The 24,920-nt window shown below is 40.6% G+C and overlaps 1 protein-coding gene across 4 annotated transcripts; it reads left to right on the top strand.

The window, feature by feature from the left end:
* Positions 1-46: 46 nt before the first annotated feature.
* Positions 47-24,737, top strand: IREB2 (iron responsive element binding protein 2). 4 transcript variants are annotated; one of them, XR_004170224.2, is made up of 24 exons: positions 47-245; positions 2,056-2,145; positions 5,048-5,213; positions 6,408-6,545; positions 8,112-8,333; positions 9,707-9,776; positions 10,950-11,133; positions 11,634-11,773; positions 12,439-12,610; positions 13,362-13,462; positions 14,025-14,141; positions 15,341-15,500; positions 16,301-16,436; positions 17,124-17,208; positions 17,787-17,943; positions 18,202-18,326; positions 18,589-18,693; positions 18,926-19,068; positions 19,817-19,964; positions 20,051-20,173; positions 20,827-21,012; positions 21,541-21,892; positions 22,224-22,354; positions 23,505-24,737. XR_004170224.2 is itself a non-coding variant. In XM_031616370.2 (22 exons), exons 1-22 carry the CDS (start codon positions 227-229, stop codon positions 21,649-21,651), a joined length of 2,898 nt encoding a protein of 965 aa, XP_031472230.1. In that variant the 5' UTR covers positions 47-226; the 3' UTR covers positions 21,652-21,952. The 4 variants fall into 4 exon arrangements, 1 of the variants encoding a protein (XP_031472230.1); XR_016470271.1 differs by lacking the exon at positions 22,224-22,354 and having other exon boundaries at positions 23,505-24,734; XR_004170223.2 differs by lacking the exon at positions 23,505-24,737 and having other exon boundaries at positions 22,224-23,498.
* The last annotated feature ends 183 nt before the right edge of the window (positions 24,738-24,920 follow it).

Raw genomic sequence — 24,920 nt, 5'->3', positions numbered from 1 at the left:
GTGCCCTCACTTGCCCGCTTCCGCCCGTCGCGCGAGATCTCGCGACACCTCGCGTTCCTCGCGTTCCTCGCGCAGCCGCACGACGGCGAATCTCGCGAGCGGCGAGGAGGCAGGTGGGAGCTGGGCGGGGGCGGTGTAATCTCGCGAGAGCTGAGCCGCCCCGCCCGGGCCCCGCTCCCCCCGGCGCCCCGCTCCCCTTCCCGCAGAGCTAATATGGTCGCCGGCGATGGACGCTCTCAGGCCAGGTCAGTGCGAGCGGGCCGGCCGCCGCCCGCGGGCCTCCCGCTCTCCCGAGGGCCGCGCCGCTCCCCCGGCGGGACCCCCGCGTCTCGCCTCGGCCCTTCGTCCGGCCGGCGGTGCGGCGGTCCCGGCCCGGCTGGAGCGCGGCCCCCGCTGAGGGGAGGAGGGGCGCGCGGCTCTCGGCTGGGATGGGGGGCGGCTGTGCGCCGCGCTGCCGCGGGACCCCCGGCGCCGCCCCGCACGAACCGCTTTGTTCGCCGCTGCTCGGCGCCGGCCTCCCGCCGCCCCGCTCGCCCTCCGTTATCCCTGCCCGCCGCCGTCCCTTCCCCGTTCTCAGGCGCCGCGTCGTTTGGCTGCCCGCGGCGCAGCCTTTGTCAGCTGTTGTTGTGGCCGCGGCGCGGTGCGGCCGGGCGGCAGACAAAGGGCGGTGTTGCGGAGCGCTGCGCTGTGCCGCTCTCGCGGTGCGGCCCCGCCATGGCGCAGCCGGGTCCATTTTCTCCCCGCTCTTTGTGATCCGGCTTTGAATTCCGTTAAGCTTCGAGGAAATTCTTCACGTTCGATGAGCTGTCATTGGTGCTGCCCGTTTAGTTTGTTAGCGGTTGAATTAAAGCGTTTGTTTTGCGAGCCGGCGGTCTTCTTGAAGAGGCATTTTTTGCTTAATATGTTGGGTCTGTTCTCGTCTGCCGCTTGTTGTCAGCCTGGCACGTCGTGATTTGTGCTTTGTAACGTGTCTATCCCTTATCTGAGTCATTAAGTCCGTTCTGTAGATGGTCAACGAAGACAATAAAGGTCAAACGTGTGTTAAGGCTTCTGACTATGCTGGTGATTTGCATGACCTGTGCATACCTGGTAATATTAACGTTCATCTTAATCACGCAGCTATCTCATCAAGCATCTTAATCAGTTTAAAACATCTCCATATGTAATTTACATAAAACCCCCAGAGGAGTATTATTTTTGGTAAAATCAGAAATGAAAACGTGGTGTTAAGAGCCTTCTATCATTGACCAGGCCTTCTGTGGTTGACACGCCCAAGGGCTGGGATGCCATCCAGAGAGACCTGGGCAGGCTGAGCTGTGGCTGGGAGAACCTCGTGAGGTTCAACAAAGCCAAGTGCAGGGTGTGCACCTGGGTACCAGTACAAGCTGGGGGATGTAAGGGTAGAACACAGGTATGCTGGCAGTGTGCCCTTGCAGCCCAGAAAACCAACCGTATCCTGGGTGCATCTGAAGCTGTGTGGCCAGCAGGGTGAGGGGAGGATCTGCCCCTCTGCACTGTGCTATGAGGTGTCACCTGGAGTGCTGCATCCAGATGTGGGGTCCTGAGCACGAGAGAGATGTGGACCTCTAGGAGTGCATCCAGAGGAGGGTCACTAAAATGACCTGAGTGATGGAACACCTTCAGGCTGAGAGCTGATGCTGTGCAGCCTAGGGGCTGTGAGGTGACCTGAGAGTGGTCTGTCAGTATCTAAAGAGGCTGTAAGAAAGAAGGGGACAGGCTCTTTAGCAGGATCTGTTGTGGTAGCACAAGGGGAAATGGTTTCTGAACTGAAAGAGGGGCTTTCTAGTTCGGATGTAAGGAAGAAGTTTTTTATGCTAAGGTTAGCAAGGCTCTGGCTCTCTGGTTGTCCTGTTATGTAATGGATGTCCCATTCCTGGAGGCGTTCAGAGTCAGGCTGGGGGAGCTCTGAGCACCTGATGGAGCTGTGGGTGTCCCTGTCCATTGCAGGGGAGTTGGACCAGGTAGTTTTTAATGGTCTTTTCCAACTCAAAAGATTCTATGATATCCATAACTCTGCTGTGTTTTCTTTTTCAGGAAGCCCTTACCAGCCCATAATTGAAGAACTAAGAAACTATCCACAAAAGAGGTTCTACAATGTCTCAAAGCTTGGAGGCACCAAGTATGGTAATGATAACTTCTACATTTGTAATGAGGGCAGTACCTGCAGCAAATGTGCACCACTTACTGCTGTGAAGTGGTAGGAGGTGCAACATGTGTGTGAGTTCTTAATACATGTATTTGAAAGCTTATAATTTTCTACCCTATTATTGTTTTATGAAGTTGATTGATAGCTCTTGCAGTTGCTGTGGAAGGGTGAGTTCTGGTGGTGTACAAACAAATCCTTAATCTCAGCATATCATTAGCAGGCAATATATCACTGATAGGTGCCAAAAAGATTTTTTTTACTGGGCTCTGTGTCTGGATGGCTCCTAAAAAATAAAAAGATTTGTGCAGTAATGTGGGACGGGACAGAAATGTAGGAGAGAGCTATGGGTTGTAATCAGCTGGAATGGGTTCTGCTCTTGAAGGTGATCAGAACATATTTTTGTTATTCTCTTAGCTTTCATGTTAAACTCCTAAGATACTTGAGGTATGTATTAGAGGTACTTGTATTAGAGGTACTTTCAGTTGTGCTGTTTGGTGAAGATACATTTCTTAACTAAAAATTACAGAGAGTATTTCACTTCGAGCCCATGTTTGACAGCAGTAATTATGTCCCTGTTTTTGTTTTGAAAGAGGGAGGAGCTCTTTCTAGTGCAACAATGGCTGCTGCAAATTTTGTGCAACAGCTGTGTGCTCCTGCAAATTTCTAATGTAGTACTGGAGTTAATCTTTCAAAATGAGCGTGAGAAGGGACAAAATGTTTCTGTTTGTTGCTTTGTCTGAGAAGAAGCAGTGGAGTGGTAGCAGCAAAACCAGCCCATTCTGTAGGTTTGTTTGGTTTTGTTTTTGTTTTTTTTTGAAGGGCCTGTAGTGAAAATTCAAGTAGAGGATACTGCTTTCTATCTAAGATGTCCAAATAAAGATTGGAGCAGCAGTGGAATTTGAAAATATTCACAGAATGAATCCAAGCAGAATAGGTTAAGATGGTCTTTCTCTTCCAATAGAAATTGATGGGCAGAAGTTGGAAGCTTTGTATTAACTGAATATTAGAAAAATATTGAATTTAGGTGCAATGTGGATGATTATGATAAGAAATCCATTACCTGGAATTGTTACTTGAATTTGTTGCTAGAGCATTAATTTTGGTTCTTGCCCTGTTTTCCCTTTGCCTTGGGGCTTCTGACCATGGTCTGACAATAAGTGCCTGTTCAAGTTAATCAGATTTCTAATGCAACTGTTAATTCATTTATTTGCTGATTTGTTTGGGAGGGGGAGGGCATCTGATTTTTTTTTTTTTTTTTCCTAGTATTGAAGATAGTAGTCTGTGGGTAAAATGGTAGCTGGGCCTGCATCACTGCTGGGACTGGGGCTGACCTGGACAGCCCTTCTCAATTTTGTCTCCAAGGATGGGGATTCCACATCTTTCATAATCCTGTGCCTACCCATCTTCCCTGTCACATCTTCTTTGTATCTGACTGTGGTATCTATTCCTGCACCTTGTGGCTGTTTTTGTGCTTTCAGCATGCACTTCTTAGTAGGCAGGCTTCACCTTCTCTGCAGTTCCCATTGAACTTTGAAAGACTACAATTAGTGCACTTAGCTTTTTCTCCTCAGGTTGAGCAAGTGCAGCTCTCTCACAGCTGTGTGACACATTCTGCAGCCCCATAACCATCTTAGAGGCCTTTCACTGGGTATGCTTTGATTTGTTGAGATGTCCCATGTTTTGGGAGGCCCAAAACCACGTGCAGTGCTTTGGATACTCTGCTAGTTTGATAGCCCCTGGTAGAGTGAAGTAATCCATCCTCCATTGCTGATGACTGCTATCTGTACAGTTAGCACAGGGTGCTGCTTTGTACTTGTAAGGAATAAGTCAAGCAGTTCTGTCCCGGTAATTTGACTTTTAAGTAAAATGGTGGTATTACAGCTGATTCAGATGTGGTTTTGATGATATTTCTATATTATTTTGAATGACTTGTCTAGTTAAACAACAGTAAATACCTTAGCAAGATGCATGATGAGAACAATAAATCTTTATTGGCAGCTTTTGGATGAACTTACTGATCAGCAAATATTTGTTTTCTTAAGCCTCAACTGAGTTGTTTAACTCCCTTCTTGCAACTAACTTGTTCATACTTCTCACTTTTATCAAATTATTTGCCTGCTTGAATTATGATGAAAAGAATGATACGTGGAGGAAAATGTGAATTCTTTGTTTGTTTGCAGTGATGCTTTTCCTCTTCTCCCAGTTTTTTTTTCTTTCTCAGTTCCAGTTCCCTCAGTTTTACCATGCCAGGAAGCTGTTTCTTCTCAGTACCTTAGCTCAGATCAGAGGCAAAGCACTGGAAGTTCTGTTTAGTGAAATGTTGTTCTTTGTATTTCATGAAATGTTTAATTTTATGGCACATATCAGAAGAGTTTCTGGTCCTGAAATCACAGTGTTTTGTTGTTTGTTTGTTTGTTTTTTTAAGAAGAAAACATCAGGCACTGGTTGCTTTTGGCTTTTTATCTCAAGTAATGAGATGGTGAAATGAGCAAACAAAAACTTCTTAGAATACTCTACAGGTGTTGCCTTTCTCCCATTCTGTTTGATTGGTAACCCCAATTCTACATGCCTCGTGTGCATCTCCTGCCAGCACAGCATACCTTCCTATCTGCTGCTGGCATAACACAGTGCAGTCAAACATTGGTATCTTCAGTTCAAATTCAATGTAACTCATCTTCTGTAATGTACATGCTGTACCATTCCTTATTTTATAGTGAAGATCAAACCCCAAAGCAACTAGACAGCTTGTTTCCCATAGCTCTGTTCCTTCTAATTTGTAGTGAAGTGGACCTCCTTAGAAATGTGAAATAGTAATTTATAAAGACGTAAATGAGTTGGGGGTGTTGTACTAATTAAGCCAGTTGTTTTGTTTTGCCCTAGATATTCTGCCTTATTCCATACGAGTGTTGTTTGAATCCAGCATCCGTAACTGTGATGGCTTCTTGGTGAAAGAAACAGATGCTATGAACATTTTAGACTGGAAAACAAAGCAGAACGATGTCGAAGTGCCCTTCTGTCCTGCCAGAGTTGTTCTTCAAGATTTTACGTAAGTAGAGTGTTTGCATATGTGAGCGTGTGGAAAAAAATGTCAAATAACCTGTGAGAACTCAGTGAGTAGCATGTGTACTTCAGCTTGGCAATAAACAGCACCTGGCTGTTGGATACAGAAGTTTCTCTCTTTCTCAGTAGAAATGTATACACTGCTTCTGCTGTTCAGCAGAGACATCATGATTGCATGTGGCACAAGAAGAGGAATTGTTCCTTAGGGTGCCTTGTTTTTACTGCGGGTTGGTGAAGGTGAAGCTGTTGGCCTACAGTGGGTGTTTCACAGGATTAATGCCAAAACACAAATGGAAATGGAGGCATTTTGATTGTAGCCAGATGGCTGACAGTTCACTGAAACACAGTTTGTGCTTCACACAACTGGAGATTAAATGTTGCATGCTCCACCAGTATGTGTAATCCAGTTGAAACAATGAATGATGCATATATTAGAGTCTCTGAAGACAATAGCTTGATGTGGTGTGAGTATAGCATAGCTGTAAGGACTGTCCTTCAGCAACTTGGGAATGTTAATTTTAAGATGTATTGGATTAATTTAAGATTAATTTAAGATTAATTGGATAAACTTAAGATTGTGTTGGATGATGTATTTATGTACAAGATGTATTTATGAACAAGAGAGTTTCAGAAGAAAAGTGATGGTAATAAAGTTATGGGATATCAGGCAAAATAAGAATGATTTAAGTAATGCTGTGTTCTCTCTTCAGATGTGTGCTTCAAGTATACTTACCAGTGTAGTAGTAACAAGAGTACTGATTCTGTAATATGTTGTGAGCTTCAGAAATGACTGGCTTTGTAAGAAGAGTAGTAATATATACTGAGATATTAAAGTACAGCTTGAGCGGTGTTCATATAAGTATTTATAAGGTAATAAGCATCTAAAAGTGGTTTTTTAAAGTGAAGAACATTATGCTTCAGAAACACAGCAAGGCAAGAGAGCAAATATAATTGTCTTCTTGAAGGTGTTGCTGTGTTTTTAGGTCTGTTACCTTAAAACATGCTGTTGCTTGTTGTGAATTAGTGCCAATTCATTCACTTCTAAAACTTGGAGAATAAAACAGTAGGGTTTTAATTTCTGAAAAAGAACTCAAATAGATCTTGGGCTTACAAAGAGGTTTGTGAGTTTAATGCACGTGTGTCCCATGTTATTGTGCTACTTTGCTTTTTTTTCTGTTAGTGGAATTCCAGCAATGGTGGATTTCGCTGCCATGAGAGAAGCAGTAAGAAATGCTGGAGGAGATCCTGTGAAAGTCAATCCTGCCTGCCCAACTGATCTCACTGTTGACCATTCTCTGCAGATTGATTTCAGCAAATGGTAACAAATCTCTTTTCTTCTCTTTTCATGATCTGTGGCATTTACCCTATACTAAACTGTCTGTTTACTCTGGTAAATCACTTCTCAAATCTGGATCCTTGAAAGTAGATCTGGAAGAGAACTGATGAAAGCGGAGAAAGTAACACTATAGAAGGAGAGAGAATGATTTTGAGGTGTTATACTTGGAATTGACTTGGTAACCCAAATTCTGGGCAAGAAATTTGCAGAAATAAACTGGATCCATCGTGATTTCCAGCAAATAGTATGCCTCAAGAGAATGAGGTGGAGTGGCTGTAATTTTTGCTTTACGCTGTTCCTACTGTTAAAACTTATTTTCTTGATTAGCACTGAATGCAAGTGCCTTCTCACAGCTCTGGAGAAATGGCTTGGCAGTCCTACTGGATGTACTGAAAGGTCGTAATTTCAGCTTCTAAGTTACGACTGTGACTTTATGTAGGCCTTGATTTTACTGCAAATGAAAAAAAGGGCTGTGGAGACAGCATACTTATAGGAGTCTGGATAAGTATTACATCTGGAAGACTGACAGCCTGGTTTTCTTCTCCTAACAGGCAGTAATGTGATGAGAACAGCCTGGGGCTGCCTTGCACTAGAAAGATAATGTGCAGAAGAAAATGTGAATTTTATTCCATGTTTGCTGAACGTTTCCTATAACGTAGTTCCCCTCCACCCCTACCCCATTCATCACAGAGCCTTCCCAGAGTCATGCAGAACTGTGTAAATTTCTTGAGCTTCTCCTGAATTTTTAGGAATTCAGGAGAAAAGCCTGTAGCAGCTGGGTATGGGTGTATGAGGCATCCTTCTAGTAGGATATCCAGGTACATGCAGAACTTCAGCTGGGTTAGTAGCTCCAAGTGAAAAGCAAGAAGGTATGAAGTGATGTTGCACGTGTGCTGTCGCAGTTCTGTCCATTCTTGTGTCTGGAGGGACAGCTGAGTCAATTTCAATGGGGCTAGCCTGAAATTATCAGCAGCACCAAGTGCTGGCAAGAGGTCTCCCAGTGTGCTGCTTTGTAATGATAAAGTGTGTCACTGTCCTTTGGCTTCTGGAAAGCTTGCAGGATCTCAGCAGCTGCTGACATATGATAAGAAACCCTTCTCCCCAGGGTGGTTTGTGCTGCTTTTATACAACTGCCATCTCCTGCTGATCATAGGCTCATGGAATTAAGACAAGGTATCCTCTGTGACCCTGCACTGTTCTACCATTAGATAACTAAGTATCTTTGTGTGCTAAAGCAGTAGAAAGCAGGGGATTCACTTAAAATCAATGATTTGTTTTAAACATTTGAGTGTTTGCTAAATAATTCACCTTTCACCACAATTACTTTCTTAGCTCTCAAGGGAAAACAGTGTTGCACAAATATAGGTAGCATATGGATGGACTTTATTTTAAAAATAAAACCAAATTTCTGTTTTCTGATTGAAATGATGTGAGCATCAAATGTATCTGAATCTTTGATAATTCAGATCGAAAGCCTCATTTCTTTCCTTGAGAAGTCTTTGTCTTGTGAATCATTCTGACATTAAATTCTTTTGTCCATTGCTGCAGTGCAATACAGAATGCCCCAAACCCTGGAGGTGGTGAGACGCAGAAGCCGACAGCAAAGCTTTCTCCGCTGAAGGGACAGCCGCGGAAACTGCCGTGCCGGGGTCAGAGCAGCTGCAAGGGGCCCTGCAGTGCTGGGGAGCTGAGCCGTGCCTCGGGGCAGTTCTCTGCACAGATAGAGAACACACCTATCCTCTGCCCTTTTCACCTTCAGCCAGTGCCTGAGTATGAAAACTTACTCCTTTGATTATTTGCATCGTTCTGTGTTGTTAAGCTCTGCTTGTGACAGTCTATAGAGATGTGGTTTGGTAAACAGTGCAAATGCTGTTTTTAATTGCATTTTGAGACTTCCCTTAATTACCAGATAAGCCTCAGTGAAGCACTGATTTTTTTTTTTTTATGGCTAAAAGTAACTTTTTTACTTGTGGGATCCTTATAGGAGTTTCTAGCCCTTATGGACTAGCCTAAACATCACTTCTGTCTAGCATTCCATCTATCACAGAATCAGAATCACAAAATGGCCAGCGTTAGAAGGGACCTCAAGGATCATCCATCTCCAACCCCATGGCACAGGCAGGGCCACCAACCTCCCTATTTAATACCAGACCAGGCTGCCCAGGGGCCCATCCAACCTGGCCTTGAACACCTCCAGGGACGGGGCATCCACAACCTCTCTGGGCAGCTGTTCCAGCACCTCACCACTCTCTCTGTAAAGAACTTTCCCCAGAAATCCAGCCTAAATCTTCCTTCCTCAACTTAAAACCATTTCCCCTTGTCCTGCCATTATCTACCCTTTCAGAGAGTTGAATTCAGTCACTCAGCTGAAATTCGCTGTACATTCTGCTTGTGTGTAATGGCATAAGGGATCCTCGTCTGTTTCTTCTCCAGATTTTCAATATTATTAACAGTTCATCGTGTCCATTCAATCTGTGACAATTACATGTAATCTTCTTTCAGCTGCCATTCATTTTCTCTCATAGGCTCTTCAAATATCTATCTCTTTGTGCCTGACTGGGGTAAAATTTAAAAGCTGGTGGTGTTTGTAATTTTACAGATATGCAAATGTTTCTGCTCAGTATAGGTGTGGGAATGCAGAATTAGTGATGTTTTTTGGCTGTACTGGCAGGAAACCAGCAGTATCATTTGTTAAGCTGCAGTTTAATGATGGCTGTCCTTTGGGACTCTGTAGAACACTACAGTGCTAACCTTCTGACACTTCATAGGTCATGGTGTGTAATAAAATACACCTCTGTAATACTGAGGGTTCTCCTTCTTTCTGCTGCAAGGCACATATATTCATAGTGCCTTGATATTCACAGAATCACCAAGTTTGGGTTGGGTTGGAAGGGACCTTGAAGATTGTATAGTTCCTACTCCCCTGCTATATTCCCTTCCTCGTTCTCTTTCTCAAAGCAGAGGTTACTCCTCTTTAATTGTGGGTTACTCCTTTGTAATGAATATCAGCATCTTAATGAATATCACTTAGGATATCAAAGTTCATGTTATTAGACTGTACTGTCTTTCATCACACAAGCAAAAACAACTGTTCTGTACTTTTGAAATATTTATGATAGTACTTGTAAACTTGCTCTTTCTAGGCCTGAGACAGTATTGAAAAATCAAGAGATGGAATTTGGCAGAAATAGAGAGAGGCTTCAGTTTTTTAAGGTATGTCTGTGCACCTGTGCATTTTGTATATTGCATGTTTTGGTGGGTGTGAGATCTTGTTTTGTTTGCCTCCTGGTGTTCAAGTTTACATAATGAATGTAGCTTGTCAGGCTGTAAATCTGAGTTCAGTGTGAGTATAAAATGGGCTAGTAACAGGTTTATGAATTTCATTTTAAAACTGCTAGACAGCAGAAGTTGTAAATCTAGGTTTCATGTAAAGGGGAAAGAAGATTTAAGTCTGATTTGAAAAAGCGTTTACTGTTTGGTTTGGTCTTGTCAGTGTGAAGGTACTGGACACAGTAAACACTTAGTAAACAGCAATCAAGACTGATATTTCATGAACTCTGTGCTGTAGATCACAATGGGCTTTTCAGATAATAAGTTTATTTATCCATGCTTGTGTTGCAAATCTTACTGAAACTAGAAATATTAAATGGAAGTTGATATTGAAGGATTGCTGCTCTCAAACTAGGCAGCAGTGCCAGCAGACTTGTTTTGAATGCAAATCTTGTGGTGAGTGTCAGCTTCCTTATAACCAGGGATCTGCAGCATTGGTGTTTGATCCTCACCCACTAATTTAGTGTGGTTTAGGAATCTGATCAAGTGATCTGAAAATCTTTTCATACAAGTACACTAGGAGACTGTCAGAAAAGCTGCAGGTCAGCTTGTATGTATGAAGAGGGAAACCACCAAGCTGGATTTTGTTACGAGCCTCCATGGCAGTTACTTTTGTAGCTATCTGGCATCCTGAGCTTGCATGTAGTAAGGTACTTGTACAGATTGCTTCCTTAGTCCCACACAGGTATGTAAAACCTAAACTGAAATCTGTGATTCTAATTCTGTTGTCTAAATATTAGTCTTGGCTGTGCCTGAAAATCAGTTGTGTGAGCTAGAAGTTAAGAGCCTTGTACAGCCCTGCATTTGGGAGTTAGGAACTATCAATTCAGTCTTCAACAGAATTGAATACATGGGTTTGTTAACCATTTAAGAATGCATAAGATCCAAGGAACTCATGTAACTGTTGGAATAATGAGCACGAGGCACATAAGTAGCAAATACTGTTGCATTGCATATCAGCTTCATTGTTTTAATTGTGTTCCAAAAAGAATTGAATAAATCCTTGAGACAAATCTCTCTTTTTTTTCCTCATTTTGGGAAAAAAAACAACAACAGTGGAGTTCAAAAGTTTTCAAGAATACTTCCATAATACCACCAGAGACTGGAATGGCACACCAGGTTAATTTGGAGTATCTATCAAGAGTTGTATTTGATGTGAAAGATTTCTTATATCCAGATAGCGTGGTTGGCACAGATTCTCATACAACCATGGTAAATGGCTTGGGTATCTTGGGCTGGGGTAAGTATGCTAACAGTAACTTGATAGCAATTTGAAAGGCTTACTGAAGCATTATTGAGAAATACTTTCTTCTTACTTCCTAGAGTTGTTTCAGGCTCAGTTGTGAGTCTTCAGAATGTGTTTTTTTGTCTCTACTGACACTTCTTACCGTAAAAACCTGCTTGATGCAATTTAAAGAAAATAGCAAAAAAGAAAACCAAAAACCTTTTGATATCCTAGTTGCTTTTTGTGCATGTACTATAAAATTTGGATTAAGATTTTCTTTATTGTGGAAAGTAAAACTTAGATATAGAATATCTTTCTAGTTAAATGTGAAGTCAAACAACTTCAGCAGTAGTCTTGTTTGTTTTTTCATGTGCAAATATTTAATAGAAAACACCTGTATTTCTTGCTGTGGCCTCTAGACTTATAGGAAGGGTTTTATTAGACTTTAGAACTTAGAAATATTTAGTGTCTGTTTACTTAGACTGATGAAAAACAAAGTAATATTTTCACTGCAGGTGTTGGGGGAATTGAAACAGAAGCTGTGATGCTGGGGATGCCGGTTACTCTCACTCTGCCTGAGGTGGTTGGGTGTGAACTGACAGGCACGGCCAGCCCACTTGCTACATCCATAGACATTGTTCTGGGCATTACAAAGGTAAGTTCAGTGCCTGCTCAGACAGTAATCTGTGGGTTTTGAGAAGTGAAATCCTGGCAGGATTTTTGGCATGCCTTTAGTTATAGTAATGCAGAAAGATTCCCACAATAACTAAGAGTTTTTACTTAATAGTCCTCTGGAGTGTTTGTCTTACATAGTGGATTACTTATAAGCTCTCTCAAAAAAAGGAAGCCCATTTGTAGGAGAGAGAGCGCACAGAATCCTTGTGTTCTATTTTTTTCTATTCTTCTGACAGCATGTAGGCTTCTCTTCTAGCTTAAACTTCTACCTTTCTTCCTGAAGCGTTGCAAGGCAAAAGGCCCATCTGTAGTTATGAACTGGTATAAGTAAAAAATGTACCTTCTGAAGCTGGCTTTGCCAGCATGGCACAAACCTCCCTTTTCTAGTTGGTTGAGAGCCAGTGTGAAAGCATTTAAGAGCTTTGATTGCTTTGAAAATGTTCTTTCTGGTGTGATGCTTTGAAAAGCATCTGTTTTTCCCTTGGACATATGAAAAACACCACTGCCAATAGAAGTGTGTTTTATGTCAACATCCAGCCTTGAATTTAGTATTCAGTATCATAGGTTGTAGGGTTTTTTGCTAATTGCAAGAGGCATTGCTTCCATTGTTTCTTAGCATACCAAATGTTGTGTTCTTCTAAACAGCATCTTCGGCAAGCTGAAGTCGCTGGAAAATTTGTTGAGTTCTTTGGGAGTGGAGTTTCCCAGCTGTCTGTGGCAGATCGAACCACAATAGCAAATATGTGTCCTGAATACGGTGCTATTCTGAGCTTTTTCCCTGTTGATAATGTGACGTTGAAGCACTTAAAGCATACAGGTAAAGATGAAATCCTAGGAAGTCATTTCCTGTAATAGTTTCAGATACGTAGCAGTGCAAAATCAAATGTCCCAACAAAGCCAAATCAAAATAATGAAACAGTGAATCAAAACACAGCGTGTTTCTGATTTTCACTGTGATTTCTTCAATTTGAAGACTTCTACTGACACCTTAAACTAAGGCAGAAGAATATCCATTTCTTCTCAAGCTAGAACTAATAGAGAAGAGCACAGGGTAACATAATAAGAAAGCTTACCTGAATTAGTAAGCCTTTCTGAAGCTGAAATCTGACATGTTTGAGTTAAGCATTTCTAATAACAAATATGCATGGGTTGGTCAGCACAGAGCAAACAAATGAGATTTCTTAACAGTAGCCAACAGTGCTGGATTTTACCAGCTAAACATGTGATCTGTCTTAAGTAAATCTTAATATAGGAGGATCTTCATAAACTTAAGGGGCAAATCTGTAAGGTTAATTAGCTACAATTTCTGATGTTTAAATAGCTTATTTTCATCCTTTATATGAAGAGGGAAAGTTAAATAAATAAAAAAATCAGACACCCCCCCCTTTCCCACCAGTATTTTAATTTCTGTATCATTCCTGAATAATTCCTTTGGGAGCGTAAAATGAAGTGGTATGCCTTGAAAAAGAAGTACTTTAAATGTTCAAGAACAATTTTCAATTAGAAGTGTTGATTTCTGAGAGCTGGTGGGGTTTTTATGCAACTTTATTATGTTTAAATTTACTAAGGTTTCGATGAGGCCAAGCTTGAGGTTATGGAAGCATATCTTAAAGCTGTGAAGCTATTTAGAAATGATGAGAGTTCTTCCAGAGAACCCGAGTATTCCCAGGTATGCTTGAAATGACTTATTGTTCTTTGTTTGGTTCTCATAACAAGTAACAGCTGTGGATTTAAGTTTTGTCTCATGCTGTGATTTTTAGTACTTTAATGAAGTAGTATTTATTAACTCACAGTTCTAAGCAGAGCATGCTTTCAAGGCATGGGCAGGCATGGGGGAAAGAAGAGAAGTAGAATAGTGTTCATTTGAACTAATAGATCTTGAATTTTTCATGTCACTCTCAAGTACGTATGCAAGTCTTAAGGATGATGGAAAAGTTAGGAGTAATGATAAAACGTTTTGACTAAGAACCTTTTGAGGGTTTGGCTGAATGGGCTGCTTTTACAATGGAAGGCTGGATTCCATCTCAGAGGTGCCCCCTAACCTGGGCTTTCCTGTGACCAACAGCCTGGTACAATGAAACAGGTTGGAACTGGAGGCTAGTTTTAATGTCTCAAAACACTGGCATTTTAAAATGGATTCTGAGCATCTCTACGGAGTGCATTCAATATAGTGTGAAACTGGGACTGACAATGCATGCTTTTCTCTTTTATTTCTCTTTTTTTTTTTTTAGGTAGTGCAAATTAGTTTAAGTTCTATAATTCCTCATGTCAGTGGTCCCAAGAGATCCCAAGATAGAGTGGCTGTCAATAACATGAAAAGTGACTTCCAAACCTGCTTAAACGAAAAGGTTTGTACAACTGCTGTACTCTTCAAAAGGTACTTCTTAAAATCCACATAAATGTTATTTATTCCCTGCACACCTGCTGAGCTCTAGTTATTACTGTATGAACAGATAATCTGATGAAAGTCTTCCATTGCTTGACAAGAGTCCCTAAGGTAGTAGCTGGTAAATCCTAGGTGTGCTTTTCATAAATGTGACATTGGAAAATCCTTACTTGGCCAGTTTAGGTTGCTAGGGAGAGAAAACATCAGAATTCACTAGTGCAAATTCGGGGAATATTTTATTTTTCTTAGTTTTTTTAAACGTTTTATTTATTTTCCCAAACATTACAAGAAGAAAAATCTTGTTAAGAGATGCAGAAATACTTCCAGGATTTGAAAGTACCTGCTGTTATAGGTTCTTAACTTCTCTTTCATCCACCTTAACTAGCAAGAGATTTTTGCTTGAAGCTTAACTTCACTTCAGAGAGCACTCTTAAACTCATTTTTTTTCTAAGTAATATGCATAGATATATGCATAGCCATCTAAGAATACAGCTGATGTAGGCATTAGTGGGCTTTTTTTAGTGTTCCTCTTTAAAATCGAAGTCTAGCAATAGCTTTAGATCAGAAATGTTTCCACTTAGTTTCAAAATTCTGTCTTGGCTTTAGCCTTTCTGGCTTGTAATGAGACATGATACAGAATGATCAGTTGTGGTGGGGACAGATCATAGCTGATGGTGGACGACAGTGCTGAGAAGCTGGAGGGTGCATTCTGCTTTTAGTTGCAATCCTGTTCCAAATAACACCTTGGGTATGGCTCTAATTCAGAAAAAATGTATGGAATCAGATGTATACTCTTAAGGACTTAATCTTGTGTTTGTAGCACGAAGTGTGTGTGAGATCAACCATGCTTTGACTGGCATTTATTTGCAATTGTTGTAGTTAACATAATTATGAAGAAAGAAAAACACTGTATATATGACAAGTGAGGTGAACTGAGGGCTTTTTAAAAAATCTCTTTAAGGCTTCCTAATGGGATAGCTGAATATTCCTCTAAAGTAAGATTTGCTTTGTCTACCTGCAGTATCATACTTTGGAGATTGGCAGCCCTGCCTGTGGCACAGGAGTTGGAGCTTGATTATCCTTAAGGTCCCTTCCAACACAAGCCATTCTGTGATTCTTTGAGCCTACGAATATTTGCTAATGCATGTTTTTGTTATCTAGGCTGGTGTGAAAGGGTTTCAGATTGCAGCTGAAAAACAGAATGACGTTGTACCTGTTCAGTATGAAGGAAACCAATACGAGCTCTCTCATGGCTGTGTTGTCATTGCTGCAGTAATCAGCTGTACAAATAACTGCAATCCATCTGTCATGCTCGCTGCAGGTATGTTATGTCTGATAGAAGCTAACTGGACCTTGTTGTTTTGCCATTATTTACCTTTACTTTTGTAGATGCTCTGTAATGACTTGACCTCAGGTTGTCACACAGTAGACTTGTAGTTTTAAACCTGTATGTTTTGGAGGTTGTGCAGTGCAAGTTTCTCTCCAATAATACAATCTCAAAGTTTGTGTCATAAGGCAGCATTAATAACAGTAATTCCAAAATTATTTGGTAGCATTTTTACTAATAAGTTTTAGGGCTGTCTTCAAATGGATGCACATGTGGACACAATTGTGGCAGGAGGCAGGCTTTAGCTTTGCCTTCATCCTGGATGATAATGGCTTGAACACTATGGTTAGCAGCAGTGTGGAAAGAAAATCCAGATTGCTGAAGAATTGCTCTTTGCCTTTCTTGCTAGCTTAGGAATTGGTGCCCTCCCACCATAAGCTGTGGCTAGTTTTCCCAGAATCTGCCCAGACTTTACTGTTGTCCTTCTGTGGCTCAGGCAAGCTTTCCTTTGAAGATGTGTGGCCTATGTTGGTAGATGAGCAGACAGTGCAGTACTGACTGCCAGCTAGAATGTGACAAAATTTTTGTTACAGAAAATGTAACAAAATATATAATAGGAGTGAGAACTGAAATCTGAATTATATTGCTATGAATTAAGTAACTCTATTCACACAAGTAGTTGCTTCAATTCAATAAACTGAAGGTCCCATGTTCTTTTTGCTTAGCTAAATAAGCTAGCATAATGTAGATGTTCTTTTAAGGGACATAAAAATATGAATTGTCTTTTTTTGTAGGACTCCTGGCCAAAAAGGCAGTTGAAGCTGGCCTAGAGGTGAAGCCCTACATAAGAACTAGTCTGTCACCAGGCAGCGGAATGGTTACACATTACCTCAGTTCCAGTGGAGTATTACCATACCTCAGTAAGCTTGGGTAAGTTTTGATTCCTATTTGGAACTCTAGAAAATAGTATATGTGGGTTTTGTACAGCTTGGTAAATACACTTGCTCTGTTTTTTGGGATGGCTAATTCATAAGTTTGCTAGTTTGTCCTTTTAATTTTGTGTTTGGTTGAAGTTAAGCTTCACTCCATTTTTATCCCTATCTTACAACTTTATGATGTGTACATCTTTACCTTAGCTGAACTCTGGCTTTCACTAACAAGCTGTGTGTGTAAGTGGCTTTCACAGAATGCACTTAGTCCTATATTGAAATTCCAGAAATGGAAGCTGGATGTGAATTCTTGAGGGCAGCCTGTTAGTGTTCAGCCTGTGTTGTTGTTGGGCATGCTTTTGGTTGCTCGGTAGCTGTAACAATTACACTGTCCATGCAGCTGTGCAGTGTTACAGGATTACTCTGTGAAGAATGTTACTGCCTCTGTGTCACCAGTACTTGCTGAACAGAAATATTTGACTTGGCTTAGGTTGGTAATTACAAGAATATCACCTTGTATCTTGCCTGCATTCATCAGATGCAGTGTCTGACATGCAATTCCTAGAAAGTCTAATTACCAAATGAGGAAAAGAAAAATTCCTCTTAGTGACTACTGCTTAAAAAAAAAAAGCTGACAAATTGCTCTTCATCTTTTAATGTGCTACTTTATTACTTTTTTCCAATGTAGGTTTGAGGTTGTTGGTTATGGATGTTCAACGTGTGTTGGAAATACTGCTCCTCTTCCAGAAGCCATCAGGAATGCAATAAAGCAGGTAGAGCTCTAAGGCTTGTGGAGTATAGAAACATATGTCTTACCCTGCTAACTGATCAAGAGATGCAGTATTCTGTGCAAAAAGCTCTTCATTCTTGGTTTGGACCATGGTGTGATGTTAGGCATCTGCTTTTCAGAGGGAGACAACAGTAATTATGTGAAATAGGTGTAACAAGTAGAGTCTGTGTGGCATGTAGATATAAACACTAACATGAATACATAGAACCTAATCTTAGAAAGGATGTAATGTGTAGGGATTTTCAAAACTTATGTCCTGGACTGGTTTGTATCAGCAGTGTGTAAACAGCTGCAGCATTTTTCCCCTATGAAATAGTGGAAGGATATAAGAACTAAGACAGGACTTCACTGAAGTGACTAGAGATCACATCAGTTAAGAGTTTCTAAACTCTTTATGGGAGACGGAAGGACAGCACCAGAGAACAAAACGCCTTTGTGTTGAAGGTTTAGGTTACATATTTAAAGCAGAATGCAAAAAGTGCATCTTAGTCAACAAAACCTAATGTGAGCTGTTGTGCTACCATGAGGTCCTAGACAAATAACCATGGGTCTGCCTTGCAGGGTGATATCATTGCCTGTGGAGTGCTGTCTGGAACAAAGAACTTTGAAGGACGTCTGTGTGACTGTGTCCGTGCCAACTACCTTGCTTCTCCCCCACTTGTAGTTGCATATGCTATTGCAGGCACTGTTAGAATAGACTTTGAGACTGAGCCTTTGGGTGAGTATTCTTTACCTCTCTCATTCCTGCTTCTAATGCATGCCTAGAAGGGGGTTACTTCGTGTGCGTTTCAGCATACATCAACACTGCATTTAAAGAGAAAGCACAGCAAGCTTTGGTATTGTAGTTTAAAAAAAAACAAACACATCCATTTAGATACAGTCCTCTGAAAAGCTGTGCGTGTCTGTATGTATGAATGTATGTATAATAGTCTTGAAGACTTTTCTTCATTAGCTTTCTGCTTAAAACCTTTCTCAGGCACTGGCTTTAATGGCAGAAGTATCTACTTAAGGGATATTTGGCCCACGCGGAAAGAACTACACACAGTGGAGGAAGAGTGTGTGATATCATCTATGTTTAAGGAATTGAAAGAAAAAATGGAGGTGAGAATGGTCTTTTATTCTAAATAAGAGTGCATTTCATCATTGCTTTATAATATTTTCCAGTTGAATATAATTGGATTGCCACTTATTTCCATTACACGAAATTAGAATTTGACTGATATGCATACAGTGTATTAATAATATCCAATAAGATAACTTGTAACATATAACAAGCTCAAAAGAAGATCACCAGTAAGTCTTCATTTTCAGAATGTAAGCAGGCCATAAATCAATATCTCTGGTTTTGGTCACTTCTGTGTAGAAAGGAAACAAACGATGGAATTCACTGGAAGCACCTGAGTCACCTTTATTTCCCTGGGACTTGAAATCCACTTATATCAGATGTCCTTCCTTCTTTGATAAACTTGTGAGTATGTTGGATCTATCCACTATGTACAAGTAAAGGAGCAGCTATTCCAGTAACGCTTCACCATATAAGTAATAGATTTTATCATCAGTAATATTTTTCAGTCCTCTAAATGCTCTTTGTATGTCTGGAATGAGTTGAGTCTTCAATGTATCTTAATATTTGCAGAAATATTTTTGTTTCTGAGGCTCTTAGTAGGAAAAAAATCTGTTCTGTTTCCCTTCCTGCCTAGGCCAAAGAACCGGTTTCCCCGCAGCTGATTGAAAATGCCCATGTCTTGCTCTATTTGGGAGATTCTGTAACCACAGATCACATATCTCCTGCTGGAAGCATTGCAAGGAGCAGTGCAGCTGCTAAGTACCTGACTAACAAAGGGTAAGGTCTGCCATGAGCCTCCTCTTCTCCAGGCTGACCCATCCCAGCTCCCTCAGCTGCTCCCCGTAACACCTGTGCTCCGGACTCCTCACAGCTCTGTTATTCTCTTCTGAACATGCTGTAGGGCCTCAATGCTCTTCTTGTAATGATGGGCCCAAGTCTGAACACAGATCTCAAGGTTTGGTCTCACCTCTGCTGAGTATGTTATAAAGGAGTATTATAATCAGTATCAATGGAGTGTGACAAAGCAATAGCCTGCAGCACAGACTGATTCTAACTTGTATGCATTTGAATGAGTAGTGTTACAAGAAAGGAAAAAATTATTAAAAAAAAAAAATTAATAAACCTTTACTCCAAGTTTGTAATGATTTGAGTAAAGCTGTGACTTTTGTTGGAATATTTATTGATACATATGCTGTTAGAGGATTAGTAAACACACTGCTTTACTGTGGCAACTCCTGAGCTGGAATGATTGCTGCATGATTCTTCTGTAAGTACTGTACTGTTGTTCATAATGTTTTATAATGAAGTAATAGATGATGCATTTAAAATTGCAGCTTTACTTATGAATAATCTAGCAATTATTTACATGTTTATGATTTATAGTGATTGTATTTGATAAGTAGTTCTTTACATCTTGTGCTGATAACCTCATGGTTTTGAGCGATGCTGCAGTACTTAGAGTAATCATAGTACTGTTTTAAAGCAAATGAAACAGTGGTTTCCTTTTTAAATGTTTTTATTTTAGACTCACACCTCGTGAATTCAACTCGTATGGGGCTCGACGGGGTAATGATGCTGTGATGACAAGGGGTACATTTGCTAATATCAAGCTTCTGAACAAGTTCATAGGAAAACCAGCTCCTAAAACAATTCACTTTCCATCAGGACAAACGGTAAGAACGCCTAGGAAGCTGCTTCAAAACTATGATATGGATTAAGATCTCACTCACTCAAACTGTTTAATGTTGTTGTTCCACAGCTAGATGTGTTTGAAGCAGCGGAATTGTACCAGAAAGAAGGCATTCCTGTAATTATTTTAGCAGGAAAGAAGTATGGACTGGGCAGCTCAAGAGACTGGGCAGCAAAAGGGCCTTTTCTACTGGTACTGTTAGTTTGGTTTTCAATATCTGTGGTTTTTGGTGTTGTGAGGTTTTTTATTATCTAAAAATATTTTTATAATTTGGGGCATAAACATTTAGAAACTGTATTCAAGGTTGAATGCAATCCTGCATTTTACTTAACAGTAATTTATGCTAAAGACTTCATGGAGGAGAATGACTGGTCAGAAGGGTAACTCTGAATTTGATGACCATGTGAGATCATTTCAGTCTCCAGACTTCTTGAGATAACTTAGACATCCAGTGCTGGATCCTGATTGGATTCTGCACAGTACTTAGAGGTTTTTAGAGTTTTTTTAATAATAAACTAATTTCCAGTAATATTCAGGATATGTTCTGAGTTAGCCAGTTATTTCTGTACAGCTCTGTAATAAAGGAAGCAGCTGTGTTCCAGCTGGGGCTTGCTCCCTGTCAGCTACAGCACAGTCACTATGCATTCTGAAACTGTTTCATAATGTATGGGTCCACTGAGGTTTATTTGCTGTTGTCAAGCAATACAGCTAGAAGCTATTTGCAGGCTTCATATAAAGTGTTTGTATGCCTGAATTGCAGGACTTCCTATGTAAAAATATTTGAAGCTCACTTTTGCATTTAACTTTGACTGTATTGAAATACAGAATTGCTTGTATCTTTGCAGGGTGTTAAAGCTGTCCTAGCTGAAAGCTATGAAAAGGTCCATAAAAGTCAATTGATTGGAATTGGCATAGCTCCACTTCAGTTTCTTCCTGGAGAAAATCCAAGTACTTTGGGTCTCACTGGCAGAGAGCAGTTCTCTATATTATTCCCTCCAGAGCTGTCGCCCAAAATGACTTTGGATATTAAGGTATATCTGCAGTATCTTTGAATTTCTTATTGAACATGCTTATGATTAACTTGTGCTTTCAGTCCTGATGATTGGAAGCAGGAAAAAATACTTAATCTTCTTAGAAAGTAAACTGATAGTTTGGCCTGAAGTTTGTACTGAAGTACAAATATGGGCACTGTATTAGAGTAGAATTAAGTCTCATCTCATTTGTGTTCTTCTAAAGACAAAAAGGCACAATTAGTTGAGGGAGGCTTCAGCTTTCTATCCTGTGTCAGGTATCTGTATGGTAGTATTTTGTGCCCTCTTAGGGAAATAGTTTTTTTCTTGCTAACACTAGGTGTGTAGCACAGTCCCAACTGGATCAAAACCATATGGTTGGATTAAGTCTTCATTCTGCTCCCAACAGTGTCTCTGTAGTGCAGTGGCAGATAATCAGATTGAATTAGTTTGTGTTAGCCAGAACGTGCTTCTAATGTGCTAACTGAAAGTAAGCAAAGGGAAGTGAAAGGAAAACTCCTAATGGGTGTCTCTGCTTTTGTTTTGAAGACAAGCACTGGAAAAGTGTTCAGCGTGTTTGCCTTGTTTGACAACGATGTGGAGATAACTTTATACAAAAATGGTGGAAGCCTAAACTTTGTGGCTCGAAGATTCTTATAGTAGCTACTGACTGTATGGGTACCTCGCACTAACTGGTAACTCTGAAAATGCCTTGTGTGAACCCAGGAATCTGTACTGTGGAACTGCAGACAGCCCTAGTGTGCTCTAAGTTACTTCGTCCATGGATGTAAAAGATTGTGAATCATTGTAACTGCAGCAAGATCCTTCCTGATTTTAAATAATATTCTAATGGTGCTATTAAACATTGCTAAAATCGACGTGTGTTGTGGCAGAGAGAGCTGTAAGTATGGAGGGGATGTTTTCTCAGACCATTTTTGTAAATAAACAGTGTGAAATCTCAAACTGATTGTGCTGAAGATTATTATGTAAGAAGGTTTTCTGCAGTTGTTTCCACATAGTTTTTGCACCTGTAAATCTGTCTACTGCTGTTGGTTTAAGGGTAGCAGATGGTATGGAAGGTTAAAGGCCAAACAGATGGGTGGTTTGCTTTTTTGGCATCCAGAGCTCAAAATAGATCTTCAGTTTTGAATGTCTTGCTTTTTAAATGATGGCCACATAAGGCCCATCCTGTCCCATTTTATTGTGTGGAATTATCTCTCTTCCGGATCCAGATGGAGAACTGATCAATCCATGAAGTGCTGTGGGCTATAGAAGTACGATGTTTTTGTGGGCAACATCTCTGCTTGTAAGAGAATGCCCACAGTACATGGCTGGTGTTGAAGTGCAGCCCCCTAGCGTACTGGTAAGCTGCAGTGTCCTTCAGTTGAGAACTCTGTCATATTTTCCTTAAGCTTGTCCTTTGTAGCGTTGGTTTTTACTGTATTGACTGATATCACCTGCCAGAGAACTTCCCTCAGTATTTTAACCTTTAAGAATTTGTATTAGAACTCTTTAATTACTCTGCTTTATGTGCAGCCTATGTCTAATCAGTTACACTTGTCACATGTTAAATTGCTGAGGTAGCCATGCTGCCTTTTAATGCTTTGGAATGTTTGGAAGAGCTGCAAACTAGAAAACAGGCATCAGATTCCCCTGCTGGAGATCGCAGAATACTGAACAGATTTGGTTCTTGGCCACTGCAGCTCCACTAAATCTAATTATGAGCATATTGCTTATAAAAACTGTTTTGTATTTAACATTAATGGAAGATGCACAGTTTCTGCAGAAATGCTTTTGTTTCACCACTTAGCTTAATCACTGAGAGCTTCTAATCTGTGCTGGTTTTCTTTACTGATAGCTTCAGGTATTTCTGTGCTCCTGTATCTTGAACAGCTTCACGATTCCACTCATGTTTATAGAGTGATGGATTGCTTTTGGAGGACAAAGCTGCAGAAACTTGCCTATGAATTGTCAAGATTTTGCTTTCAGATTTTTGATCTTGATAAATGTTGTCTTAAATGTCCTAACTTGCCAGAAGACTCCATTAGTTTTACTGTGTATGCCTTCAGTCTATAACCAGATGCTAAGCCAGCTGACGTGCAAACCAACATGTGCACCATTGGCATCCTGAAATAGTATGTTTATGACATGCCTAAAAATCTGAAAAATCCTGACACAGTTACATCAGTACAACATAATTTTGAGACAGTTCAGCTGCAAATTTCAGTTCCTTTGGCATAGTTCTGATACCTTTCTTCTTTTACTGGACAAAATTCCATACGGTTTGGAATTCTGTATAACCTGTTCCAATAATTTTGCTGTGTTTTTCTTTTAGCTGGGAAAAACTATTCCAGTGACTCATACCACTGATATGGGTAATAAATCAATGCGTTTTCTAATACTGTATTCAACTGAATGCTGAATGATTTTCTGTTCTGTGGTACAATCTGGTAATTTTATCAAGAATTGAGATTTTACTACTTGTCTAACAGCATCTAATACTTCTTTTCCAGCTCAAAGGTGTATTCATAATTGAAGAAAGTGCATGTTCATTACTAAGGAACAAATCTGACTTTAGAGCTGACGCATAATGATGCTTTGTGCAGGAGATCAGTGAAGTACAGCTGCAAGGCTATCTAAAATACTTGTGCAACTGCTAGAGCTTGAGTGGGGCACAGCCTCCTGCCCTCCCAGTGCAGTGACACTCCTTGCCTCAGAAGGAGACAGTGATCCAAGCCATGTCAAGGTAAACCAGTATTGTGAAGTGCAATTTCAAGGGCTGTGACTTAGAGTTATTGCCACCAATACTCATCTCTTAAGAAGTGTGACGGTTTCATTACCATAGCAACTACTTAAAGTCTGCTGCACTCCTATGCCTTAATATCAGTGAAAGACAGCTCCAAGTGCAGATGCTGTCAACCTGGAGGCTCCTGCTATTGTTGCTGCTTGGGTCATCTCCCAGCCACACCAACATCCATAGCATCTTTGTGACTTGTGCAGACTGACTCCCACCTTTAAGACATGTATGCCTGAAGGTGGTAGGTGCTGAGGGGAACAGCACTGCTTATGTACCCATCTCTTGCTTCTCACCCAGTAGTGAGCTGCCCTGATCCATGGTCGTGTGCCTGCCCCCCTCCCCTCGTGCAGCAGGGAGCGCCATCAGGTCGAGTCAGTAGCTTGACAGTGAAGGCAGGACGCTGAACTTTGAGCTCACTGCTAGGATTGTGTAAGCTTGAGATGGGCAGCAGTGAAGCCTGCTTCTGGCAGTGACAGGATACAATGCAGGCAGAGGATTGCTGTGATCACACACAAAAAGCATTGTTCAATTAGACTTTCTAGTATCTTAAAGCATAGGAGAAAATACTCCTGTTTGAAGAAGTGACTGTGTTAGATGTATTTAACCTAGAATTCTGTCTCCAGTTTGATTTGGAGAAGAATATTCCAGTTTTTCTAAACATTTACTCTTTGTGCCCTCCCAAATGACCAAGCTTTGGGATAGTGTTGATGTTTATACATTTTACACCTAAGTTTAAGGACATGAAATTCTGTATATTAATCGTATTTAAGCAACTGCAAATCAATGTCTGCTGTTCAAAGCCAACAAAAGAGTTGAAGTTTTAAGTTCAGTGTGTATTGTATAGATATCTTACCAGAAGTTCAGCTGATGACAATTGTGCATAAAATGTTACTGATACTGTAAATTATTTTTAATAAAGAAAATTGTATCACAGTTCTTGTTATGTCACCATGTATTTTGAATAGGAGGCATGGACTGATACTAGCATGGCACTGGTAAGAATGTATATGAAGTTGGGGGGGAACAAGGAAAAGGGTGCAATTGTGCATTCGTTGGATTTGCTCAGTAGGAGCATCTCTCTCATGGATTCCCAAGCGTGCTTTATTGGTTTAGAAGGAAACTTTCTGTGTTA

Source organism: Phasianus colchicus, chromosome 12, assembly GCF_987193195.1.
Source record: "Phasianus colchicus chromosome 12, bPhaCol1.hap1.1, whole genome shotgun sequence".
NCBI classification, from domain to species: domain Eukaryota; kingdom Metazoa; phylum Chordata; class Aves; order Galliformes; family Phasianidae; genus Phasianus; species Phasianus colchicus.
Note: the sequence above shows the minus strand (reverse complement) of the source record. Positions and strands in the feature narration are given on the sequence as shown.

Excerpts from the sequence above, each read along its gene's own strand:
- IREB2 (XM_031616370.2), top strand. Across the intron at positions 13,463-14,024 it reads GAGAACCCGAGTATTCCCAG|GTAGTGCAAATTAGTTTAAG; the intron begins GTATGCTTGAAA and ends TTTTTTTTTTAG. Across the intron at positions 20,174-20,826 it reads CAAAAGGGCCTTTTCTACTG|GGTGTTAAAGCTGTCCTAGC; the intron begins GTACTGTTAGTT and ends GTATCTTTGCAG.